General features: G+C 50.3%; 7 protein-coding genes across 7 annotated transcripts; 2 read left to right on the plus strand and 5 right to left on the minus strand.

Moving 5' to 3' along the window:
- Positions 1-352: 352 nt before the first annotated feature.
- On the minus strand, positions 353-2816 carry COCMIDRAFT_32303 (uncharacterized protein; the record flags this gene model as incomplete). Its single annotated transcript, XM_007684844.1, has 6 exons — positions 353-415; positions 506-780; positions 836-965; positions 1016-1276; positions 1327-2521; positions 2728-2816. The coding sequence occupies 6 exons, from the start codon at positions 2814-2816 to the stop codon at positions 353-355; spliced, it is 2013 nt and encodes a 670-aa protein (XP_007683034.1).
- Positions 2817-4728: 1912 nt separating this feature from the next.
- On the minus strand, positions 4729-6193 carry COCMIDRAFT_32304 (uncharacterized protein; the record flags this gene model as incomplete). The annotated part of the gene is made up of 2 exons (XM_007684845.1): positions 4729-5114; positions 5170-6193. 2 exons carry the CDS (start codon positions 6191-6193, stop codon positions 4729-4731), a joined length of 1410 nt encoding a protein of 469 aa, XP_007683035.1.
- Positions 6194-7534: 1341 nt separating this feature from the next.
- Positions 7535-7729, minus strand: COCMIDRAFT_81800 (uncharacterized protein; the record flags this gene model as incomplete). The annotated part of the gene is made up of 1 exon (XM_007684900.1): positions 7535-7729. One exon carries the CDS (start codon positions 7727-7729, stop codon positions 7535-7537), a length of 195 nt encoding a protein of 64 aa, XP_007683090.1.
- A 77-nt stretch (positions 7730-7806) lies between these two features.
- Positions 7807-17931, minus strand: COCMIDRAFT_32305 (uncharacterized protein; the record flags this gene model as incomplete). The annotated part of the gene is made up of 4 exons (XM_007684846.1): positions 7807-9974; positions 16173-16176; positions 16677-17465; positions 17521-17931. 4 exons carry the CDS (start codon positions 17929-17931, stop codon positions 7807-7809), a joined length of 3372 nt encoding a protein of 1123 aa, XP_007683036.1.
- A 240-nt stretch (positions 17932-18171) lies between these two features.
- COCMIDRAFT_32306 (uncharacterized protein) lies at positions 18172-20087 on the minus strand (the record flags this gene model as incomplete). Its single annotated transcript, XM_007684847.1, has 3 exons — positions 18172-19270; positions 19323-19611; positions 19673-20087. The coding sequence occupies 3 exons, from the start codon at positions 20085-20087 to the stop codon at positions 18172-18174; spliced, it is 1803 nt and encodes a 600-aa protein (XP_007683037.1).
- Positions 20088-20613: 526 nt separating this feature from the next.
- Positions 20614-22247, plus strand: COCMIDRAFT_32307 (uncharacterized protein; the record flags this gene model as incomplete). Its single annotated transcript, XM_007684848.1, has 4 exons — positions 20614-20665; positions 20804-20960; positions 21007-21985; positions 22035-22247. The coding sequence occupies 4 exons, from the start codon at positions 20614-20616 to the stop codon at positions 22245-22247; spliced, it is 1401 nt and encodes a 466-aa protein (XP_007683038.1).
- A 543-nt stretch (positions 22248-22790) lies between these two features.
- On the plus strand, positions 22791-25769 carry COCMIDRAFT_22098 (glycoside hydrolase family 3 protein; the record flags this gene model as incomplete). Its single annotated transcript, XM_007684812.1, has 2 exons — positions 22791-23366; positions 23418-25769. The coding sequence occupies 2 exons, from the start codon at positions 22791-22793 to the stop codon at positions 25767-25769; spliced, it is 2928 nt and encodes a 975-aa protein (XP_007683002.1).
- Between the last annotated feature and the right edge of the window lie 254 nt (positions 25770-26023).

Below are 26023 nucleotides of genomic sequence, written 5' to 3' on the forward strand. Positions count from 1 at the left end.
CAAAACATGCTATACTTACATACATACATACATCATTTCTTACTAACTAACTCGGCGTGCATGCAGGCATACCTGAGACATGGGACAAGCGCCCAAACACCACCTTTGCTGTCCCTCTCCCCGCGCATACCGCACCCGTCTCACCATGGAAACGCCTGTACTCGGCCCATCTTGCCCTATAACGATAATCAACTAGACTACTTTGTGCTCGGCCGCTATCCCTCTTGGACAATGACCCTCGTCCACCCTGCGCGCTGGTTGGCCGCCCTCTGCCGGCCTCCCCACTGAACTCCCAACTGTTGCCCTCTCAACCACTGACAGGCCTCTGGCAACCCTCGCCAAGTCGAGCCGGCTATTTCTTCTTCGCCTGGTGCACAATGTCGATGATCTTGTCGACTATCGACGGATCCGAGAGCTGTCCCACATGATTAGCTCGCATCTTGCACAACAATACGCGGCCTCGTCATCACCATGCAAAAATGGTTGGCGGCATGTCTTGACTTACCGTTGTGATGTCGCCCAACTGGTCCTCCTCTCCAGCCAAGATCTTGCGCATAATGCGACGCATAATCTTGCCCGATCGTGTCTTGGGCAGGTCCGGCACTACGAAAATCGCCTTTGGTGCGGCAAACGGCCCAATCGACTTGCGCACCTGCATCACCAAATCCTTCTTGACCTGATCGCTAGTCTCGGCACCGTCCTTGAGCGCCACAAACGCGTTGACGGCTTGGCCTGTCAGCTCGTCATGGATCCCCACAACTGCAGCCTCAGCCACTTGATCTGCGTAATCGTTAGCCACGTGCATGTACCACCTTGTCTCTACGCTGTAGCTTACGGTGCTCAATAAGCGCGGCTTCAATCTCTGCTGTAGACAGCCGGTGTCCCGATACATTGACAACATCGTCAACGCGTCCCCGGATCCAGTAGTAGCCCTCGTGATCACGGCCCGCACCATCTCCAGTGAACTGCCGCCGTTAGCCCATGTTACAATACTCCGCATTTTTTTTACACTCACGTAGTAGCCCTTGTAGACCGTCAGGTATGTCTCCATGTACCGCCGGTGTGCTCCCCAGACTGTGCGTGCCATGCTAGGCCATGGCTGCTTGAAGGCCAGTACACCCTCAACGTCGTTGCCATGGATCTCCTCGCCCGAGACCGGGTCAATAATCGCAGGCTCAATGCCAAAGAATGGGAGAGATGCTGATCCGGGCTTGGTGGGTGTGATACCTCCCAGTGGCGTAATGACGTGAGAGCCAGTCTCGGTTTGCCAATAGGTCTGTCAAACATCAGCACATGATTCCGGATATATACTGAATCAAAACTCACGTCAACAACATGCGCCTCCTCCTTGCCGACAACCTCAAAGTACCACTTCCACACCTCAGCCGCAATCGGCTCACCGACAGAGCCGAGCACTCTGAGTTTCTTCATGTCATGCTTGACGTGCTCGTCGCCCGCACGCTTGAGCAGCCGCAGCGCGGTCGGCGCAACATAGAACTGGGTGACGTTGTGCTTGGCAACAATGTCCCAGTACCGTGAGAAGTTGGGGTAAGCAGGCGTGCCCTCGAAAACAACAGTGGCTACACCAAGCAGCAGAGGCGCATATACGACATATGTGTGGCCAGTAATCCAGCCTACATCACCACCGCAGAAGAAGACGTCGTTGTCGTGAATATCAAACACATACTTTCCAGTCGCCGCAGCTCCGAGAAGGTAACCACCAGTTGTGTGCATGACACCCTTGGGCTTACCAGTAGAACCAGATGTGTAGAGCAAGAAAAGGGGGTCTTCCGAGTTCATTGGCTCTGGTGCAATGTAGCTGGGCCACTTCTCGACCTCCTCGTGCCACCACCAGTCCCGGCCCTTTGTCCAGGGCACTTCAGCGCCGGTACGCTTGTAGACCAGGCAGTGGGTGATGCCAGGGCATTGCTTGAGAGCGTCATCGACAATCTTCTTGGTGCTGATAGTCTTGCCGCCGCGCTTGCCCTCGTCAGTGGTGATGACAACCTTGCACTCGGCATCGTTGATACGGTCGCGTAGTGAATCAGACGAAAAGCCAGCAAATACGACAGAGTGAATGGCACCAATACGTGTGCATGCCAAGAAGGAAATGACTGCCTCGGGAATCATGGGCAGATACAGAGCGACAGTATCACCTTTTCGTACACCCATCTCCTTGAGTGTAAAGGCTAGCTTGGAGACCTGGCGGAGCAGCTCTCCATATGTGATAATGCGACCATCGCCCTCGTCGTCAGCTTCATAGATGATGGCAGGCTTGTTGGGGTCCTTGAAGGCATGGCGATCAACACAGTTGTAGCTGGCATTCAGCCTGCCCTCTACGAACCACGCATTGTCGCCATGCTCAAAGCTGCCCGAGTGTACCGTCTCAAAGTCGCGCTCCCACGTGAGCAGCTCGCGTGCTAGCCTGCCCCAGAAAACCTTTGGGTTGGTAATCGACTCCTTGTACAGCTTCTGGTATTCCTCTAGATTTGCAAGATGCGGCTTCGAGTGCGGATGCTTGCTGTTCCAGGAAAAATAATGTCACTCGTCAGCTGCTGTTTCAATTGCTCATTCATACGACAGACAATTGCGCGCGCCGCCATTCGGCCTAACGCTCGGCGCCGCGGGGTCACCCCGCCCACCTCGTGAGCTTTGGAGCTGGGATGAACGCCGCAACTGTCATTGTCTTGGTACATGATGTAACGACCAAATAAATATTGCACTCACTCGAAAAACGCCTTGGGGACGTGGAAGGTGTCGACCTCGTGGGCCTCGGCCACGACTGGCGCCGTCGGCTTGACGTTGCCTTCGGACATTGTGTTTTTTTCTTTGCAGACGGAATGTAACCTTTTGGGGGTGGGGGAGGGGTGAACAAGAAGAGCCCAGCTTCGGCGCGCTGCAATTTCGCGACGAGGGTGCTCTAGAGCCGTCACAAAGGAAGGTTACGAGCCGCGGGCGGGAGTAGGAACGTGTCCGCTCCAACAGATATTTGTAGTATATGTCTCAATACCGGGTAAAGGGGTCGGCGAATATGCGATGAGCTGCGGCAGGGGCCCCCCCCAATTGAAGCTGCTTGCTGAATCTTCCGGAAACCAAGCTCGCAGAGCAAAGTGGAGCTGGCTGCGCGCGTCTATTTGTAGTTGGCCTGTCTACGAATGAGGCAGCTAGGCGGGGGGAGGGGAGGGGAGTGAGTAAGTAAGTAAGTAGGAAAAGAAAGGGTTGTACCACAGCATGTAGCCGATGGGCGAACGGCTCGACTTATGAAGAGCTACCTTTTTTTCCCACGGCTACCTCAGTGCTGCTGTACCCCTCGCGTGTGCCACTCGCGCGGGGACATGGAATATGACGAAGAACCCAATGCTTGTCTTTGGCTGGGCCCGCCCTCCTTTGGTGGGCACCACGAACCAATGCGGATAGCAGCAGCCACGCCCTGGTGCCGCCTCCGTTGCTCCGGATTACTAGTCCACCGCGCCTGTAACCCTACCACCCACTCAGACCATTTCTGCGTGCCGATCTCGCCCTCAGTCTGTTCTGAATGCCTTCCCACTGGCCACGAGGTTCGTGCCGTATTCATCACCTCGTCGATGGGGTATCCTGACATGCGGTCCGTCGGGTACAGGGAGAGGGGGGGGGGTTCTTGGAGGTCCGATATGCGGCTCGTAGAAGCAAGGTATCTCCGGGTAGACAACCGGCCCGCGGACTCGCATTACAAGAGATATAACATGTGTCTGTATACATGTATGAATAGTATTGGAGCACATGTCATTGGTCGCTTTTTTAGTGCCATAAGCGCGGTTTTTAGCATGACTAGCGTACTTTGATGGTACTTTTGTCTTGGAGCGTGACCGGATAATAGATATGCGCAGCTCGGCTTGAGAGGCCGAAACACTCTTTGCGTGTAAAAGACCTCGTGGTGTAAAAGAGTGTCCGCTTGCAAAATGCAGCTAGAAAGAAAATTACCGCATTTTAAAAATGGTAAGCTGGGGGGGGGAGCTAATCGCGTGTACCTCCCTGAAGGAATGATGGAGGGGGCGCTTGAGCATGCGATGCGACAGGCATCAGCTTTGCGCCCCCCTTCGGACGTGGGGAAGGGGACCAGCCATTTCCCGAGGCAAAGGTGCCGGCAATTCTTACTGACTGCTTAACGCCCAGTCGTTGCCGATGTGCGCTTATGCCAACTGTTCTCTTGGGTGGAGACTGCTTCAAACCATACATGTTGGGGTATTGCCACAAGACTTCACAATACACAATAGGTAGTAGTATAGGCTAAGCTTTCACCACACGTGTGAGCAATTCATCGTCTCTCGTATCCGTCGCCGCCCACTAGGCTCGAGTTGTCCAAATGCTTGCAGGAGCGCATGGCAATATATTACACCTACGCCATCTCACAGTAAGGCTGCGTGTACAGCAAAGCATAGAAATCCTGGTGCCAACGTCCACGCATCTTGGCGTCCATACATCCGTCGTCATAGCGACTGGCCTTCCATCCTGGTCACTACTACACAGCATTGGCTGACGTTTGTCGGTGTCTAGGCGCACAGGACTGTATACCTTGGATAGCCAATGGGAGACAAGGGCCCAGCATTGGCGGTACGGAGTTGTATACGCGAAACCCTGCAGAACTGTCTCAAGTATCTTCACTTGGCGGTAGTCAACGTGATCTCGTACACCGTTCCAAGTCAAAGGAGAAGCACTGGCAATTCATCTCAATGGGATCATACCTTTAGTCTACATACCCACAACTGCACCTTCCACTACCCTGGTTCCCTGTTCATCGCCAGTTGCGTTTGTGCGCCTCACCAGTCCTGGACTGACTAGCACTCCTCTTCTGCCAGCTCCACCCCATTCAAACTCATATACCTCTGGCTGTCCGAATAACCATATGCTTATCTCCAGTGCTTCTATGATAATAGATGTAAGATCTTCGTCTTTTTGCTGGTCACTGCTGGTGGGATTGGCCCAAGGGAAAAATGTCATGGAAAAGTGTTCAGCAGCTTCGCGGGCGCTGGATTGAATCGTCCATGATTGAGCGGACTCGGGTGTGCCAGACGTACTGGTGTAAAGGTACACCGAGATTCGTTTAAGCAAAGAGGCTGCTGCCGTGGCGCCCGGGTCTATGTAAACCGTTAGTGATATTTGCTGCGAGACTCAAGTACAAACATGACGTACCGGAGCTGTTGCTGTGCCTCTCAGATTTCATATTACTGAGTTCTTCGGGGAACAATGTGCCCGCGTGTTCTTCGTCCTTGTTCCAACTCGTTATGGCCATTACATACGACACAAGTGCATGCTTGAGCGCAGTAGTCGGATTCGAGCACTCTTGCAGCATTTCCGTCATATTAACGCCCTTTGCTCCAAAGCTAGCAATTCCAGATTCCATGCTCGGTGTGATGCTGGCATGAACATCGCGATAATTTCGTTCTATGTGCTCATGCATCTTCTCAAACAACGCGGATACCCTATCACCCACCTCGCTGTCTCGTGCAATCGGTGGCAAGAAACCAGCGATATCCGTATTTGTTGTGGTGTCCATATTTACTGGAGCTGGAATCGCGGGCGGAATGGGTCGTCGGGCCAGCATTGGTGTCTGAGGCACCTGTACGTAAGGGCTATGCATGTCTCCTAAGCTACCAACGCTCTTTTGTACCATGGTAAGCTCAGGTACTGAATCTCCATAGCTCGGATATCCCCTGTCACCAGTGTTGGCGTTTTGCCGCCTATTACGTCGCTTGAAAACGAAGAATGCAGCAAGAAACGCGAGTGCTGCGCCTATGAACAAAGTTCCGACTGCGATGCCCACAACTTCTCCTGTGCTAAGTCCGCTGTTATCATGTGTTGGTCCTTCCACACTCCCCGCTGTCACCAAGCTTGGCTCTGAGCTGACTACAGTTGTCGATAGAGTAGGATTTACACTTTGAGTGGGAATCATCGTAGCTGTTATGATGTCGGAAGTTTGTACAACTGTTGGTTTGCTTCCTCCAAAGCCATTGGTTTCAACTGCAAGTGCAGAGTCGTCGGTAGTCCTTGGGAACACCCCAGGTGTGTCGGGTTTCGAGGCCACTCCTCCTGCTGTTCCCGAATAACATTCAGGTATATCGTTTTGTCCATCACATTCTAGAGGAGCTGCGTCTCGACCCTGTGGATGAGGTCCCAGTACATTGTCGAAGCTCCGAACTCTCAGAGGCCGTGCCATCTCGACGAAGTCCAGAATAAAGAGTGGAGCGAACGACAAGAAAAATTAAAAGAATATCGAGAAAAAAAAACAAGAGGAGACGCAAATTCTTCCGAAACGAGGCGAGCTGACAATAAGACTTACCATGCCTCGTATGAGGCATCCAGCTCAGCCTCGCATGATCCAGCAGCAAGCGGAGACCGACCCATCCACCTGGAACTCTTTATTGCTTACTGTTCCACGGCTTTCACAACTGACAATGCCGCAAAGTGTGAACGCCATACCGGTATAGTGCTGATGGCCCCATGGAGTTCGACCACACATGACCTGTGTTGATACGACGAGCTGGACTTTGATGTTGCGCTAATGTGGGGTTTGGGGGCCTTTTCTGAACGCGGTATAAACATGGCTACGCAGCCCTGTCTGCACAGCCTCCATAAGCATGCTTGCAGACAGCATACTTACCGGACTTGATCTCACACATCGAATCACCGGTAGAGAATATTGATGAGGAGGGGTGTTTGGGTTATCTGGTGTTATCTGAAGTTAGACTCGATGTAGTCTAGCGTCCCCTCTTTGCGTTTTGGGGAACCTTCTGTCAGCTCCACTGCTAGGACAACAGCCATCTCAGCTCGCGTGCAAGATGCATACGTTGCGCTCACCAGTTCAGTAGCGCTGCAAATATAAACCGACCCTTGCGCCTTTCCCACTCGATTCTATTCTCAAGCCTTGCTAAACTATTGTACAAAGAGCATCCTACGCTCTTTGTTTTCCTGCGCCTTGCAGAAACCGAGGCACTAGCCAGGTCTACTATAAATAGCACAGCGAAGCCACTGCATCTGTCTTTTTAAATGAACAATGACTCGGGGTGACGTATTGGCCGTACTAGAGTTTGGCCGAGATAGTGAAACCTGTAAGCCTATCGGAACAATTACAACACCCTACACGGATCGTGAGATCGTAGTAAGGACTCGACTCTACCAGTATTACGTAGAGTGACATCATGCACAAGTTCCTTGCACCTACATACAAACATGCATCCGAGATATTCATTTGCCATGCCGCAAAGTCTGGTTCCGAGCAGTCCATCACTCATTCGACAAGAGCGACAGCTAGCTTACAATGACATCTGCTCAACCAAGTACCACACAGCAATGAACATAGCAGTAACATAGCAGTGATTACCAAAAGACAATTTGCAAATTCCAAAAACAAGCAGTTATCCTTCAAGATTCTCGCGCTTACAACCGCGTGAGCTTTACTCGTCCTGCCCATGTAAATACAGCGATACAATATGAGTTTATGATACCTGTACATGATATCGACTACTATCACTAATCTCTCTTTGACCACACTCTACCCCTAGGCATTAACTGACGGCAAGGTTAGACAAGAATGGGGCATTGCTGTACCGCCGGCGCCAGGAGATTGAAGAGGTACGGGCTCAGGCCAGAAAGTTGCCTTCGTCGTTTCGGGGTCCAGGGGCGAAGGTACAGGGATGTCATTGAGCGGAAGAGGGAAGGAGGGATTTTTTTGAATCTTCGGAGTGATTGCCATTGCCTATGTACTATCTGCGCAATCGAATTCGCGTAGTACATATCATACCTGAAAGGAACCTCACAAATACTACCCAGCTACTCAGCATGCTTCTTCTTGTCTTCATCCTTGTAGTCGCCCGAGTGCTGCTTCTCCGCTGTCTCAGGAGCCGACTTGCCAGACCAACCCTTCACAAAGCCACCAATGTCCATATTTCTCGTCTTCTGCTGCATAACCGTCAAAAGGCTCTCTTCCTGCTTCTTTTCCGCTTGCTTTTTTAACTCCTCTTCATCCTCACCTCCTTCTCCTTTTTCACCTTCGTTCTTGCGTCGCTCTTCTTCAACCTTCTTAGTCTCTTTGCGTAGATCAGCTTCCGCGCGCTCTACTTCTTCAATGTCAACATCCTCAAACCCTATCTTGCGTAGAATCGAACCCGTGATGAAGCGATATTGGAGATGGCCATCCACCAGTTCGGATACATCTACGTTCTGTACACCGTGTACACCAACAATGGGCTGGAGCCCGGCGACACCGAGCTGAACGGAAGAAGTGCGGTATAGGAAGCCAAGGATGTAGTCGTTTTTAGAGAAGACATTGACACAACGCCCGCTAACTACAGAACGGATGCGGCGCCAGTCTTCGGCGTCGGAAGGGCAAGGAGCACCAACAAGGACAACGTTTTCAATGAGGCCAAAGGCTTTACGGTCGGCGAGCTTTTGCAAACAGGAAAAGATGAGGCGCGCACCGAGAGAGTATCCTACTAGAGTGACTGGTCGTTCGCCTTGGACTTTGTTGATGAGAGCATCGGCAAGGACTTCTCCTGCTTTCTCAGACCGGTACTTGGCTACAGAAAATGGGTTGTCCAATAGGGTTGCGATTTTGAGCAGACCAAGAGGCCACAGCGCAGCTGTCATTGCAGCAAAGACGGTTTGTTCAATGATTTTCTTCTTTGCATAGCCCCATGCTGCACTTGTGACAAACGTCTCGAGGCTGTGCCCGAGCTTAAGAAGCGCCTCAAGCTCCCATCGTAACGCAAAGCCCTCTGTACCCTTGCTGATGTAGCGCCATGGCTGGCTGACCTCCTCGGGCTTGCGAAGCCAACCGGATACGGCAATGGATACTCTGAGACGTCGAGACTCGTTGTCTTGTTTCTTGGGGTCCTGTGTACGGTGGATTGGGATAAAGGCAAAGTCCTCAACTTCTCGTGCGTACTCGTCCATGGCTTTCCCAGTCATCTTCGCACCATAGGCACCAAAAAGTCCACCCACAAGAACAGATGACCCGGCGAGTGTGCCGAGATAGCCCGCTGCCGCGGTAGCTCCTAGGCCAACTCCACCCATTACACTTCCGACACCTGCTGCGAGAAGAGGAGCAGCAAGACCACCGGTGACGCCGATAAGTGCAGCACCAGCTACACCAGCTAATCCAACTTTCCATCGGCGAGCCGTTTGCGAGGCTTCGGCTGCTTTTTTGGTCTCTTCATCTGCATTGAGCTGTTGGGATGCCGCTTCCAATAGGCCTTGCGCAACAGTCTCCTCATCTTTCTTCAAGACGTCTCTACCCAGCCCAAGCGAACTTGTGAGGTAGAGGATCAAAACGCGAGAGTGCGCCGAGTAGTGTTCTAGGCTCAACACGATCAGTACCAGCGAGTGGAAAACAAGAGCACGTTTGCTCTCTTCCAGCCGAGTAAGATTGGTGGGAACAGGAGGGTACAAGGCCTTGAACATCTTTTCTTCATCCTCTTCCTTATCGTCGAGCTTCTCGATGCTAGTCAAGCCAGCCTCTGACTTGCTAGCTATTGTCTCGGTTTGCTGGCTCTCCACTTCCTGGGCTTGCTTCCTGGCCTTATCTTTTGAGTTGATCACCTCGCCAACTCTGCTGACAACTTGACCACGCCAATCGTCAAAGTATTTCAACATCTCCCTCTTTAGTTCCTGTACCTCCGGTTTCGCAAGCTCCTCTTTAGCCTCCTCCTCACGCCTCTGTCTCTCTTTCTTGATCTTGTCTTCTTTCTCGACGTCAACATTATCGAGGTCGGAAGGCGCATCCCTCAGAACTTCTTCTTCCGACTTTGCGGTCTTCTCGTCAATTGGAAATTCTTCGGCAGTGAAGGTCTTGACTAGAGACTGTCGCATCGAAGCTGTAATGGTAGCTATCAGAAAGGTCAACTCGGCGCATTGTTCCGCATCGAGAAGCGTTGTGAGGGATGTTTCATCCTTGTCCTCGGACTTTGAATGTCCCAACGACGATAATTTGGACGCCCAACCTGCCATTTTCACAGGTCCAATTAGCACGCGGGTCTGGTGAAGTCTGAGTGTGTAGGATCTACATTGAGGTGAGTGGGGTGGCAGCTACTGCCGTTTTGGGTATGACGTCAAGCAAGAACAGTGGGGGCAAGAAGCCACTCGTCACCATACTGCAGGACACCTGTTCCTTTCGGTTGGACCACGGGACACAACAGTTTAATACCAAATCAACCTCTAAAATGTGTCACAGACTGTCGGCATTTGTAATACAAACACTATCAGATTATTTACAGGCGCAGAAGGCTACTATCAAGAGAAAAAATAATCACGTCATCACGTGGTATATGGAACATCCTTATCCCATGAACTGTCACAGTAACATTACCATTGCTTCCGTCTCTGCGGATCCGGTAACCATTCCTGGAAGACTTTTGCTGAACTCTGCCAGTCACCCTCCATAGCCTCGCGTTTGTCGTCATCCACAAACTCTGCATTGTTCATGCCACCAAAATCAACAGCCCAAGCATTCATTGCTTCATCAATAACAACATTCATAGGGTGAACGTCTCCCCACACGATATCGTGGGCATGGAGCTCCTTTACCATAGCAGAGAGTTGCTCCTCCCACCTTTTGTGTAACTCGTGCCTTTCCTGAAGAACAGGGCTTCGCAAGTGGGTCCCTATCTCGGATGAAGTAACCAAGGTCATCAACAGGCCGATTGTTGTTTCTCCTGACACCGCAATGCCGTGTAGTCTGGGGACTCGAAGCCGAGTTGTCAAACCGGCTTTGTGGATACGCAATAAAGTGCAGAGCTCACGCTCGAACTCTTGTTCGCGCATCTCAACCCGCGGTTTGAAATACAGAGGAACTCCCTCCGCCGTTACGACTCTTCCTTGAATTGAACCAATCGTTTCTCGCTCGTCCAAGATAGCCGCTATCCATATATTGCGTGCCTGGAAGGACAGTACTTCTTTGCATAGATCAGGTAAGTCGGCGGTGCGCATAGGGGAAGTAGAGAAGGCCGGTGTATATAGACACTCGTCTTCACCCTTGATGCGAATATCCCCATCAACACCTTCGTAGAAAAGCTCTAAATTGTAGGTAGGCGAATGGAGAAAGCTTTCCAAACTAAGGTTCTGAAGTAGCGTTTGTGGCGCCAATCTTTCAATAAGAGGTAAACAGTATTAATAAATCAGGTCGAAAAGTAAGTTATCGTTGGCCTTGCTCCATGTGCCCACTTTCCATAGCTCGAGCTGCTGTAGGAGTGTTTCACCCAAGCTTGTGCCTTTTAGCCGCATGATCTCGACTTCGATAACAAATTGCGCGTGGCCACGCAAGACTGTCATATGACACTTTTTCTCGGTAGTATACCCTAAGGGACCCCCACCGACGTGGTAGTGCTGAGTCATTGTGATTGGTCCGAAAGCACGCCTAGACACTGAGCGTAGGCTGTGTCTGGTTGTGGAGTCTCTAAAGCAGTAGAGAAATGACGCATTGGTTTTCTTTAGAGATATTCATGTGTTATAGTGCCAAGAAATCGGCAGAATTAAGAGTTTCAATTTTACCCTCTTGAAAACTAAATATAACCATCTAACTCTTGAAGAAATATCTATAATAAAACTAATTTTTTTAATTGCTAAGACGTAGAATAGAGTCTTTAAGTTTTAGTAGTGAAGAAGTTTTTTAATTTTCTTCTCATTCCAGTACTATATTTAATTCTAAGCTACTATTACTCACTTTAGCTATAATAGAGAAAAGCTTTATAGTTGATATAATTCTATAATACTTTAACTCTTAGTCTTTTAGTGTATTAGTATCTAACTTAAAAGAACTAAAAGAGTATTCTTAAGTAATGTACACGATCACATAGTACGTATACTAGAGCCATATTGCCATATACTCCTTAACTATAACTATATAAAAGTATGTCACGGATAGTATAAGAGCGGGTCAGAAAAGTATCCTATTACGCCGTGCGTCCTGGCACGAAGGGATGGAAATTGCGCAGCTTACTGTTGAACATGTTAATTAACTAACTAACGCCAAGGATCAGTCATCTAGCCACTCGCACGATGGCAGAAGATAAACAGGTTTACTATCTAACGTCCGTTACTAGATGCCGGAAAACTCTATGTGCCGAGAATAACTAATCGGATCGCGACGGCTAGAGAGAAGCCTACAATCCTTCAAATCTGATTAGTTGTTTTCGGCATATAGAGTCTTTCGGCATATACTAACGAACATTATGAAGGATAATTGCAGTAGGGTTCGAAGCTTTCGTATTAGACTAGGATGGGAGGTAAGTACTTACCCAATCTTAGGTAGTCTATATCTATTTTAGAATATTATTCCGCGTTATATGCAGGTTTTAAGGCCGAAAAGTTAATTTTCCTCGCTTTTTTAGCCTATCAAGGTGTAGTATTGTGCTACGAACCTGAAGGAGAGGATGGCGGTTAAGTTAATGAATTAGGACGGCCAACCAACAGACCCATACGTAACGCAGGAGCATGAGTTATGCGACCTACACAGCGTGGCATGCACGACGAAGGGTCTTGGCAGACTCCCCGTACAGCCAGATGCGCAGCCTCCCGGTTGGAACGCGACCTTAGTTGCTGTCGCCGTTTGCTCTACTTAAAGATGCCAATGCCGCCGCTCTACTAAGACACAATATGGTGGTACGGTCCTCATATTACTCCTCCTCTGGACTATAGTTGGTAAGAGTTTTCTTCTCGATATATATTACTTCACGGCTGACGTCTAATTCGCCATCACAAGCTAGATATTATAGGCCCAGCATGCCCTGTAAAGTTAAGTGCTTGCCTACCAACTAACTATGCTATAAACCTGATCTTAGCAGTATACACGATAATAAAAGGCAGTCCATCTAATAAACTCAATTGTTCATAGATAGGTAGATTTGTTGCTAGTAGTTGATTTTTAAAGTGGTATCATGTTGCGTTGTTATGTATAGTTCCAATTACAATAATCAAGCTAGAGACTATTTAAGGTACAGAGGCCTAGACGAATCTGGATAGGCTCGGAAGTACGCAAGGTGTGATAGAAAGCTACTTCTGCTCTACTACGGCAACGACAAATAGAGCTCAAGGAGCTTTTTGTAGTCTGGAACACCTAGCCCTGTAGGCAGGTCCCATCCTTTTGTCGCGGGAAAACCTGAAGTTCCGCAACCGGGGTTATTGCCACTTACAACATCTCGGAAGACCTGAGGGTTGCTGTAAAGGACATGGTGAGGAACTCCCACAGGACCCTTCCCAACCTTTTTACGCTCATCGACAATACGTGCGAGCATCACACCAACGAGTTGCACAGAAAGGCTTGTTCCTCCATCCTGCTCTCGGTTCCGCGCTAGCCATTGGGCGACCTATGACGGTGAGTAGGAGATTATGCTGTGGATTGGGAAGTGAGCGAGAATCAACCTACCGGGCCCGCATTAGCTGCCACATCGGGATAAGCTCGACCAGCACGGTTATAAAACCCAGGTCTTGTATGGTTGTAGTTTATCCCCTCCCAGTACGGGTAACCTTGATCATGGCTTTTCAGGTATTTCTCGACCGCGGTTTTCTGGTAAAACGGACGTTGGAAGAACTGCGAAAATCCGGAGCCAGAGGAATATGAAGACTTCCAAGGCTGGTTGCCAGCGGGACCAGCTTGCCATACAACTTCATTATCGTGCTCGGTTTTATTAGATCCGATCATTGTTCCCCCTACGATCAAGATCCAAGGACATCCGTTTGGATAAGAATAATCGAATGATTTGCAGGTATCTGCGGAACCCACACCATCGTCCCCAGAAGCGAACAAGAATATAATACCTTGAAGACCGAGTTTGAGGATCTCTGTACATTGCCTTGTGGCATAATTCTTAGCATGAACATTTGGCTCACCGATGTTTCTGTAGTAGGAGCTGGCGATGACTGCAGGTGGCTTCCAGGTCCCGCATTGATATGTGCCATTGTAGTTGTTGCCAGGGGAGCCATCAGGACCATCTGGCGGTGTGACAGGTGTGGTGTCTGGATACGTGGGGTCGAATGCCTAAGTTTATATGAAGCTTTCAGACCTTGGAACCATAACAGCTTAACCTTCTAAGCCCTTGCTCGTTATCTATGAGTTCCAATGTACTTACAGGGTCAAAAGGTCCACAAATCCCATTGGCGCATGACTTACAATAACTTCCGTCAATTGCGTCGAACACTGGTGTCAGGAATCCTGAGTCTCGGTCTTGACCATAATACTCATCATCGACCTGAATGTTTGTCACATTCCCTGGATAGTAAAGTGGGATTGTCAACTGAAGATCTAGAACAACCTCGGGCCCACCATTACCAGACCATCCTAGAAGCTGTTCGAAACGCAAACCACCGTCAATAGATGCGAACAAGGGCCCGTATCCTTTAGGGATACGCGATGGAAAGAATTCGTTCCAATATAAATCCAAATCGGCCTGCTCGTAGTATTGGCCGGCCTGGTACGTTCCAAAAGAACTTGGAGAGCTAGGCCCGGGTTTTCCGTCCAGAAATGGCATATTCAAAAGTCGGGTCAAGCATTCAGGTGAAACCTCATTAACACAGTTAGACACAGACACCTGAGCTTGGGAGACTCTTAGTGGGTCTATTTCTTTCTTGGGCCGACTCTGCGATGGACCAGTCTTTTGTCGGCGCTGGCGTGGGCCGTATAATTTGTCGCGACGTTGAGCGTGTCGAAATGGAACAGTGACTATTCCAGGCTTCACAAAGTCGACAATGGCAGAAATATGTCGGCGTAAATGGTAGCCATCGTTGCCTGCAAAGCTTCTACCTTCCAAATCGTGGTATTCATGATAGTCGGTATGGAACAGGTTTCCAGCCTGCTGAGCTGAGCATGGGAAAACGAGCCACTGTTTGTTGTCGGAATAGGTCACAATATCGCGACGAACTCCGGAAGAATGCAACCAGTCAAGGATGGTATCCACTGCGTGTTGGGGAGGCCTGAATGCTTCGGTGACTTGCTCTGAAGTCCAGTACTGTAGAGTATGAGGCATTAGCAGTTATGTTCATCTCCAAGCTCAATATTTTCTGGTAAGACACTAACCTTGCCAAAATTCGGGGATTCAGGAGAAGCGACATCATGAAGCCATGATTCCGCTTTGTCCATATTGAATTGTTTGAGGGCAATCTTAATCAAAAGTGGACTATCTTCATGCAATCTCTCTCTCTCTTACTCAAGAGGGAATGCTCGGCGCGCTCTTCATGTAGAACGTGGGTGTCGGGAGCCCTTCTGATAGTATGACTAGAGACGTGCCCCATGGAGATTATCCATGCTGACCAAGCCTTGAATCTGACCATTTTGATAGTTGTTTGTTGCTTCTAGACCTAGTTAGAATACAGATGCGGAAAGCTTCTTATAAGACATCCTTTTCTATTAAGACAGAGACGTATCCTATTAGTCAAATTCTAGAGACAAAACGTAGAGCATACCACGATGTTCAAAAATCAACTGAATAGTCCCACTGCGTACGGAAGGAACAGGTGGTGAGTTTTTCTAGCGTTTCGCGGGTCTACGTACCTAATGATAACCTCAAATGTCACGGTATAGATTCAAAAGAGGGAGTAAGATGCACGTCACGGAATGTATCAGCTACATATATATAAACATCGACATGTAGCTCCTAGTGTGGCTATATGAAAGTACATGGTAGTTATTAACAAATGACATAATTAGCTTTCGGAGTTAAAACGGGACAATGATAAAGTTAGAGGCGGTGTGTATCTAAAGTGCGAGAGCGTATCTAGCATCTGATCATGCCATCAGTGCATAGATTTCCATAGCTGAGTATTGCTCTGACTAATTCTATGCATGTAAGCGCAATATAAAGTTCAAGATATACTTCACTGTCTCTAAGTGCGGCCCTACTTACCTAGAATCTACTCCTCATCTAAACTACGATTATAAACTACTAAATGAATTCCACTTACTTACTAGTTAGTAAACTTGGATTCAATGATAAATAAGTAGTTTGAGAGAATACTTGGATTAATGACAGAGTAGAGAAAAGCTCAGAAAAAAATACTAATACTAGATAATTTCTCAGTATAATACTAATATTAGTAGTAGTAGTAGTAGTAGTATCTTTATATAGTATAAATAGTCATAATAGCTAAAAGTTAAATAAGAATAGTAGTTATTTACTATAGACAATATACTAGTACATAGAGTTACTTACAACCCTTATACTAGTATTATAGACTAACCTCGATAAAGATATAAGAAGAGGCCCTATGGCTATAGATTAGAGAGTTAATCTGTAAAGTCTTTAAGACCTATTACTACCTATTCTCTTTATCTTTGCTCCTAACGTTTAGCAGATTATACATTGGACGAACGACTAAGCCCCCGTCTACTACAGTAGGACTCGTGGTTGATACCCTTCCTACACCCGTTTAATAAAAATATTTTTTAAGTAAGTTTATATTAATCTATAGTATAAAAGAAAAAAAGATAAGAAGAGTACGTCGTTCGCCTCGCACTGTTTTGGTAAGGACTAGGTTTCCCTTGTATCCCAATCCACCAAGACATCGATAGAGAAAGCAGCAAGTGGCATACTACCATTCTAGTTCTATGATTCACAACAAATCCAAAGGTACACAGTTCTCATCAAGAAGAATTGAATTCTGGCCATCAATAATACATATTATTTAAATTTCACAGTACAATATTACGATCCTACCCTCCCTGTTGGTATAGGCGTTGCATTCCTTCCGCCAGTCGGAAAATTCCTAGCACTCAAAAACACGCCCTTGACAGCCCTGATATCTCCCTTCAACACCTCAATCTGGTCGTTCTTGGACTCTTGACTGTTTCCAGTCCAGTTGAATGTCGCTCCATAGCGGCCAATGGTAGGGTAGTACTGATTCTGATAGTCCATATCTGTAAGGTAGGTAGTCAGGTCCGAAACCTTTGTCCTCAGTCTGTCCCGCGATGTACTCTGGCCTGAGCGATGGGACTCGAGTTCCTGGAGGTGTGATTTGATAATCTTCAGGCGGTTCTCCTGTGCTGTTACGGTCGGGTGCGGGTCTGAAGAAGTGGAAGGTCGGCGGGAGAGGTTGGGTGTGGTCTGGGTGCCATAGTCGCGGTGGTAGAGCTCAGTGGGGTCGGAGTCGGCTTCAGAGACATTGTCTGCGCCGTCTTCAATAGGCTTTACTTTGCTTGCGGGGTCGACGGATACTGCTTTGCGTAGTCGTTCGTTGAGCTCTTTCAACTGCTCGTTTGTATGGGATGCAAAGTCGCGCCGTGACTCTGCGAGGCCGTGTGTCATGGGGGCTATGATGTACTTTGACAGTCCATACATGCTTGCCATGAAACCTCCTGCTATGTATGCTGTGGCTGCAAGGCGTTCGGTGGTGATAAGCGGCGGCGGCTTCTCAGTGCTTGCAAGGAACTCTGGATATGTGACAATCGGGGGTATTTCGCGGGGCTGTATTTGAACTTCGGGTGCATGCGCAGGTTTCGGGGGCGTCTGAAAGCATCAGCATCACCTGTTGTCAACATTGTGGTGTAGTTCCAGTACTCACCGTCGACCATGCCTGCTCGCCCACATCATGAACCTCGATTGGTCTTCTCTCCGGTTCCTCCTTACCCAATAACCTCCCAATATCCTCGGCACTCACCCCCTTTGATTCCAAGAACGCCACCTTCTTCTCGCGGGGCGCATCGCGAATTGTTGGGTCATCAAGGAAACGCGCAGCCTGTTCTAACAGACTGCTGCTCTCGGGAGCTTGCTGCTCTTCCTCCTCTGGCTGTGCGATATCGTCCTCGGTTGGTGTGGGGGCTTCTACAGGTGGTTGTTGTGGTTGTTGTTGCGCGCTTGCTTCTTCTTCCTCTTCTGGCTTCTGAGAGGAAGTTGTGTCATTGGTTGAAGCGGTGGAGGCGGCGGAAGAAGAGGAGGCGCGCTGCCACTCTGGTATTCCAGGCTTTCCCGACATGGCTGCGACACGGTGTTAAGGTGTTCGGTGTGTATGTCGAGGAGAGGTCGGCGCGTTGTCACGGGCGATGATGATGATGGGTGCTCGGGAAAGATGGCTGGACCGAGGCAAGAGCCCCAGATTCGGCTTTTCCTTTTTGGTCAACTAACTCCAGTCGACACATTTGATCGCGCCTCACTTGTGTCATGTACTAACTTTTTTGTTTATTCTCTCGCAGTACTCAGCCCTGCGCTTCGAATCTTAAAAACTAGTCTCCGTGTTGCCCTCGCCCATGCTCTTACTGCCTGAGCTTCCGCTTTGTATTGCGCCCAAGATGCCGTCAATGTACCCAGCACCGCTCCACTTCTGATGGGTCAAAACATCACAGCCCAACTCCTTCTCTCGCGCTTGTACTAGCTTCACATACGCCAGCATGCCCTCATCCTTGAAGGCCCTACTCAGCTCACATGTGATTGTCGCTGTAGAGTGTACTCCGGCTAGGGAGATGAGCTGGAACACAAAACCGTGCTTTGCCAAGTCCCACACAAAGGACTTGAGTGCCTCTTCAGAAAAGCCATGGCCCATCCAGTTGAAGCTAGGTGATAGATTGTACACAAACTTCTTGCCGGGGTAAACGGCGCGGATCTCGCCGGCAAATCTGGCTGCCTCTTGGACGTTGGGATCGCCCGTCTCAACCCACAAGAGATCGGCGTAGGGTGCATACTCTTTACCGCGCTTTGTGGCTGCGGCGACTCCATTCTTGAAATGGTAGAAACCTTCTCTTGTGCGTGGGATGTCCCAGTTGAAGTAGACGGGTGTCTTTGTGTACTTTTCTGCCGCTTGTCGGCGCTTGAGGAGAGAAAAGTTGGGATTCTGCTTCATTTCGTCGAGGTAGGCGTCGATTGAGGACTGGGAGGCGCCTTCCTTCTCAAGGTGCTGAACAACGGCCTCGTCAAAGGTGACAAGCTTGTGCTTCTTCACCCACGCCGCCTCATACTGATCGATCTCCTTGCCTGGCGCGCCGGCCGCCTCCATGTTTTGCAGAGTCTCAGCCAATGGCTCTGTGTCTTCTGTGACTCCCTTGATGAATTCGTGGTCTCGTACATCAACTGCGCTGGAGATGAGTTTGCCGCTCTCCGAGTCTGTACGCGCAATGACAAGGTTTTCGCAGCCCATCATATCCCATTGGAATCGTGCGGCTACCAGGCGGTTGATATGATCGCCCACGGGGACAAGTACCTTGCCTGCAAGATGTCCACACTTTTTGCCGCCATGCAATTGATCCTCGAAATGAACTCCTGCAGCGCCATTCTCTGCAAAGAGCTTGGCAAGCTTAATGACCGCCGAAAGACCACCGTGTCTATACATCGTCAGTAGCCTAGCTAGACTTGTATGCTTCTATGTCTACTCACCCGGTATCGCCATCAGCGATGATGGGGCGCATATAGTCCAGATACGGGGTCTTTGCCCTTTCCTCTGGTGTCATCTTCCTCCTTGCATCCCAATTCTTGCGGTCGTGCAGTTGCTGTGCCTTGAACAAGCGCTGCACTTGGTTTGGAACGGTGTTGTATGGGTAGTCGCCAAAATCGGCAGAGACTTCATTCGTGGTAGTCAGGACGGATGAGCATGCCCATCCCGAGACGTAGAGGACTTCTTGGTTCGCAGCCTGTTGGGACATTTGAATCGGATCAATTGCGCCCACTGATGTTCGGAGACGCAGAATCAGCCATTGTTCTATCTATATAGCCATGGGTAAACGCACTGGTATGTACTGGCTCGCCCTTTGCTGCCCGCTCTTCAAGCAGATTGAAGAGCTTCCTTGCCATCAAGGAGCTAGGATATGATTGAGGAAGCGTTCCGCGTTTGCTCACGACATCCTCTGCAGAATATGGGCGCTTGATGCCCTTGTACCGCGGCGATGCCCACCACTCCTTCACGGCTTGTACTTGTTCTTCGAAAAGAGCATCCTCGGCCTCTCCTGCCTTTGCAGCCTCAGATAACAGTTGGAAAGAGTCTCCTGGCAGGGCTGTTGACACTGGGGGGTCCACGGGCTTCAGCACGGAGCTTGACATGCGGTACACGGTGGTGGAGAGCGGACGGAGGAGTTGTCGCGATGGGCTCGCTACCCTTAATGATCGGCTCTGGCGCGCGACAGAGCGCGGTACTGTACGGAGCATGGTGAGGACGTGTGAACTGGAACGAGGCGCAACTCAGCAGGAGCCCGCTGTATACTTGAGTCGAGGAGAAGTGATTAGTAACGGAAAATTATCCGTGGGCTGTAGGCAATTGGGGAACAGCAGTTGCCACTTTTCTCGTCCTGCCGCCTTTTCTGGGGGCCTAGAAGCTTTCTTCGCGCGTAGGCAATGACGTACCGGGCAGTGGGAAGCGGAGCAGCGAAGTGGTGTGTGTGCGGCAACATTTCTCCAGCATTTCCCCATGTCCGGCGCCAGAACCGAGGTAGCCCATCGCTAGCCGCTCGGAGCTGCCCCTCGGTCCATGGATTGTACGTCGCACTCGCAGGAATGGCCCAGCGCGTGTCAGGAAAACCCGCCTCGGCTGCCGAGCAGTGCCGTACGACTTTCTTCTGTCCCTTTCGTGTCAAGTCGTGTTTTTGCCATTGCGTTTGTAAAACACTCTTGTCTCTGGGTTGAGTGAAGACTATCAGACTGCCATTCCCCGCATCTACCCCACACTAGACTAGCCATGGCATTGAGTGCACGATCTGCTGCCAGAGCTCTGCGAGCGGCCAAGGTAAGTTCCGAGCTGTCTGGTCGATAGTGTTGGAGGCAAGAAAAACTAATTGAAGCTTCCCAGGCGCGTCCTTTTGCGGCTGGTATGCCAATTGGTCCTCTGTTCCACCTGTAGAGATGCTGATCCACACCACTTCCTCCAGTACAAGCATGCAGCTATTCATCTTCTTCCGAGCCGGATCTCAAAGAGACTTTCAAAAAGGTTCTCCCCGCAAAGCGTGAGCTCTTGAAAAAGGTCAAGGCACATGGCGACAAGAAACTCGGCGACGTCAAGGTCGAGAATGCGCTGGGCGGCATGAGGTATGCACCTTAGGAAAATAAACAGCGTGTACTGACAACAGCAAAGAGGCCTCAAGGCCATGGTCTGGGAAGGATCAGTTCTCGATGCAAACGAGGGTATTCGATTCCACGGCAAGACGATCAAGGACTGCCAAAAGGAGCTGCCCAAGGGAACCTCTGGCACTGAGATGCTTCCCGAGGCCATGTTCTGGCTGCTCCTGACTGGCGAGGTCCCATCAGTATCGCAGACTCGTGCGCTTTCGCGAGAGCTCGCCGAGAAGGGCGGCATCCCCAAGTTTGTCGAGAAGATGTTGGACGACTTCCCCAAGGACCTCCACCCCATGACACAATTCGCATGCGCTGTCTCAGCCCTCAACTACGAGTCCAAGTTTGCCAAAGCATACGAAAAGGGTATCAACAAGGCTGACTACTGGGAGCCTACCTTTGATGATTGCATCAGCCTGCTCGCAAAGCTGCCTACCATTGCCGCCAAGATCTACCAGAATGCATACCGCGGGGGAGGTGCGCTCCCCAACGAGATCGACCTGAACCAGGATTGGTCCTACAACTTCGCAGCCATGTTAGGCAAGCCTGGAAAGGAGAACGAGGGCTTCCAGGACCTTCTCCGGTTGTACCTTGCTCTGCACGGCGACCACGAGGGCGGTAACGTCTCAGCACACACCACACATCTCGTCGGTTCAGCGCTCAGCGATCCCTTCCTAAGCTACAGTGCCGGTCTTCAAGGTCTTGCTGGCCCGCTTCACGGCCTAGCTGCCCAGGAGGTGCTGCGCTTTATCCTCGATATGCAAAAGGTAGTTGGTGATAACTTTAGCGAAAAGGACGTCAATGACTTCCTCTGGAGCGTTCTCAAGTCTGGACGAGTCATCCCTGGTTACGGTCACGCTGTGCTTAGGAAGCCCGACCCGCGATTCGAGGCGCTCATGGACTTTGCGAATGCACGACCTGAGATTGCAGCGGACCCAGTCTACCAGCTCGTAAAGAAGAACTCGGAGGTTGCTCCTGGCGTGCTTACCGAGCACGGAAAGGTAAAAAAACCACAGCGTTGAGAACTCGCAGTGATTAACTTTGTCGTAGACCAAGAACCCCTACCCCAACGTCGATTCGTCCTCGGGCGTCCTTTTCCACCACTACGGCTTCAAGGAGACTCTGTATTACACCGCAACATTCGGTGTCAGCCGTGGTCTCGGTCCTCTTGCACAGCTCATCTGGGATAGGGCATTGGGTTTGCCCATTGAGCGCCCTAAGTCCATCAACCTCCAGGGTATCCTGAACCAGGTTGGCGCGTGAAACATCAGTGGTCACGACCTCATACGGGGTAGCCATCAAAAAGTAGTCCAAATAGAAACGATCTGAATGTCACACATCACCATCAAATATTTCGTGAGAAGATGCCAGACACAGTGCAATGCTGTCAGTCAGTCAGTGACGTGTGTTGGTGAATGAATAGAGTTGCGCAATTGGGCATGGGAGGGGCGGGAGTGGACCCATGGGATCGACGACGGCGGCGGCGGCTAGTCAGGGCAGGGCGACATGCCGGCCCCAGCACACGCCGGACGCCGAGTGAAACGGTCTCGCACCACGTCGACGGCGCTGTCTTCTGTTCCACACTCATTGTCCTACCAGATATTGTCTCCGCTCGCTCACATCTGCATCGGCAGCCTCACCGTGTCCAACTGCAGCAGCAGCAAACATATACATGCTTCAATGCTAGCTTCAATATAACCAGGGCTTCACGCTCGCGCCATAGCCTCACCTTCCCCGCTGCGTGCAACACTACATATTTCTTTTTCTCTACTGCTCCTCTTGGATTGACACGCTTCTACCGCCAGCATGGCTCCCTACGAAGCCCACGAGTTGCGTCGCGGCAAGTACGCGAAGCTCGATGCACCCGTGGACGATGACCTTGAAACCCCAACGCGATTCTCCTCCGAGTCTAACGAGACACTGGAAGATCTCGAAGAGCACGACCCTCTCGCATTCGATAGCAAGTTGAAACGAAAAAAGAGTGCCGGCGACCTCAAGGTCCGGAAGGCATCGTACCGAGACACCGAGGCCGTGACGCCATTCCCTACCCAACAACGAAGATCCAAATGCGCACCAGGCCGCTGTTGCTGCTGGCTACTCGTATTTACCGCCGCTACTGTTCTCCTACTGGCTTCGGGAGGAATTTGGGCATACAAAGTGTCGGTGCCTGAGGATGGGCGCAGTCCGCCGTGGTACCCCTCGCCAAAGGGCGGAACCGACAAGGCATGGGAGGAGAGCTACAAGAAAGCTGCTGAGCTGGTCAAGCAGATGACATTGCCCGAGAAGGTTAACATTACCACCGGTACAGGGTGGAGCATGGATCTTTGTGTGGGTCAGACTGGCCGTGTGGATAGATTAAAGTTCCCCAGTCTATGCCTTCAGGTACGCGCCATCCTAAATACAGCGCTCCACATGTGCTAACGTTTTACTCAGGACGGTCCTCTGGGCATTCGATTTGCTGACAATATTACTGGTTTCCCTGCGGGCATCACCACTGGCGCGACATGGAGCAAGGAGCTCTTCTATTTGCGCGGAAAAGCACATGGCAAGGAGGCACGACTGAAAGGTGTCAACGTTCTGCTTGGTCCTGCAATGGGCCCTCTCGGTCGAATGCCTGCTGGTGGTCGTGTTTGGGAAGGATTTGGCTCAGACCCCGTGCTACAGGGCATTGCAGCGGCCGCGACTATCAAAGGCATCCAAGACGAGGGCGTCATGGCTACCGCAAAGCACTATGTTGCCAACGAACAGGAACACTTCAGACAGGCGTGGGAGTGGGGTCTGCCGAATGCCATCTCCAGCAACATCGACGACCGCACCTTACATGAAATCTATGCATGGCCATTCGCCGACTCGGTCAAAGCAGGTGTAACATCTATCATGTGTTCATACAATCAGGTAAACGCCAGCTATGCCTGCCAGAATTCGAAGCTGCTCAACGGAATTTTGAAAGACGAGCTTGGTTTCCAGGGGTTCGTTCAGAGCGACTGGTTAGCGCAACGTTCTGGTGTAGCGAGCGCCCTGGCGGGTTTGGACATGACAATGCCTGGAGATGGCCTCAGATGGGCCAAGGGTAACAGTCTATGGGGTGCAGAGCTCACCAAGTCAGTTCTCAACGGCAGTGTACCCATTGATCGCGTCGACGACATGGTCACTCGTGTCGTGGCGTCATGGTACCAAGTTGGTCAGGACAAGTGGGAAAATGATGGGCCGAACTTTTCTTCCTGGACCAATGACCGTATCGGTAAGCTGCATGAAGGCAGCCCCTCGAATCACGAAATGGGTGTGGTAAATCAGTACGTCAACGCTCAAGGAGAGGGAAAGGAAACTCACGGACACTTGGTGCGTCGTGTTGCAGCTGAAGGTACAGTCTTGGTCAAGAATGATGGCAAGATGCTGCCTCTAAACCGCAAAGGTTGGAAGACCGATGGAAAGGCCAAGACAAAGTTCCGTGTGGGTGTTTTTGGTGAAGATGCACGTCTCCCTCACGACGGCATCAACCACTGCCCTGATCAAAGCTGCAACGAAGGGACCTTGGCTTCAGGTTGGGGTTCCGGTGCCGTCAACTTTTCGTATCTGGTCGAGCCCGTATCTGCCATCAGAGAGGCGTTTGACAACGAGACCGTATACGTAACAGACTGGTTGGAGAACAAGCTCCCTAACCAAAAGGAGATTCTCGAAGATCAAGACCTTTGCATCGTCTTCGCCAATGCCGATTCAGGAGAAGGGTATGAGCATTACGGAAACATTCGGGGCGACAGAAACGATCTCAATCTGCAAAAAGGCGGTGCCGAGCTCATCAAGAATGTTGCCAAAGACTGTGGAGAAGGTATGGGTGACGTCGTTGTCGTCATCCACACGGTTGGATCCGTCATCCTAGAGGATTTCATCGACATCATGAACGTCAGGGCAGTACTCATTGCCCATCTTCCAGGTACGGAGTCTGGAAATGCTATTGTAGATGTACTTTTCGGCGATGTCAACCCATCTGGTCGTCTACCCTACACCATTGCCAAGAAGGAAGACGACTTTGGTCCAGGCAGCAAGGTCAAGTATCTTCCCAGTCCATCCGACGGTCTTGCCCCTCAGCAAGATTTCACCGAAGGTCTATATATCGACTACCGCTATTTCGACAAGCAAAACATCACTCCTCGATACGAATTTGGCCACGGTCTCTCATACACACAATTCGAGCTATCTTCCCTCATGATCGAAGAAAAGAGCGCAAAAACACCTCTACCCAAGCCTCGACCAGAAGGCCTCACACCCCCATCCTACTCCACCGACCTTCCAGACCCGGAATCAGTCCTCTTCCCTGAAGGCTTCAACAAAGTAGAACAATACATTTACCCATGGCTCGAGTCTACCAAAGGCATCAAGAAATCCGAACCTCCACAGCCTCAACCCCCATCCTCCCCGCTCAGTGACGCAGGCGGTGGTCCAGGCGGTAACCCGGACCTCTACACCACCCTCCTCATCGTCTCCGCCTCTCTCGAAAACAAAGGGCCCCTAGACGGCGCTTCCGTCGTCCAGCTGTATATTTCCCTTCCGCAAGACTACAAGGATCACGAGACGGGTGAGCTGGTGGATTTCCCTGTTCGTGTGCTGCGTGGGTTTGAAAAAGTGCAGCTTGAGAAGGGCAAGGGCAAGTTGGTCCAGTTTGAGGTTACGAGACGCGATTTGAGTTATTGGGATGTCAAGCGGCAGAATTGGGTATTGCCTATGGGAGAGATTGGGATACAGGTTGGGTTTTCGAGTCGCGATTTGCCGTTGAAGGGCAAGTGGTGAGGTTGCTCGTCATTGTTGTCGTTGTTGTTTTTCTGTTTAGATGGTCGGGGTGGATAGTTCAGGGATGGAGTATAAGGCGTAGATTTTGGCGTTCTTTTTCTGTGCCTTTTTTTTCTTATACTTTTTTCCCTTTCTTTTGTGTGGGTTAAGGTAGCAAGATTCGATATCCTAGATACATATATATTTTCCCATTCTGAGACTTGTATTTCTATGAAATGATTATCCTACTTTCCTTCCGCAGTTTCGTGTCCATT

The sequence above is a fragment of the Bipolaris oryzae genome (assembly GCF_000523455.1).
Source record: "Bipolaris oryzae ATCC 44560 unplaced genomic scaffold scaffold_5, whole genome shotgun sequence".
NCBI lineage: Eukaryota > Fungi > Ascomycota > Dothideomycetes > Pleosporales > Pleosporaceae > Bipolaris > Bipolaris oryzae.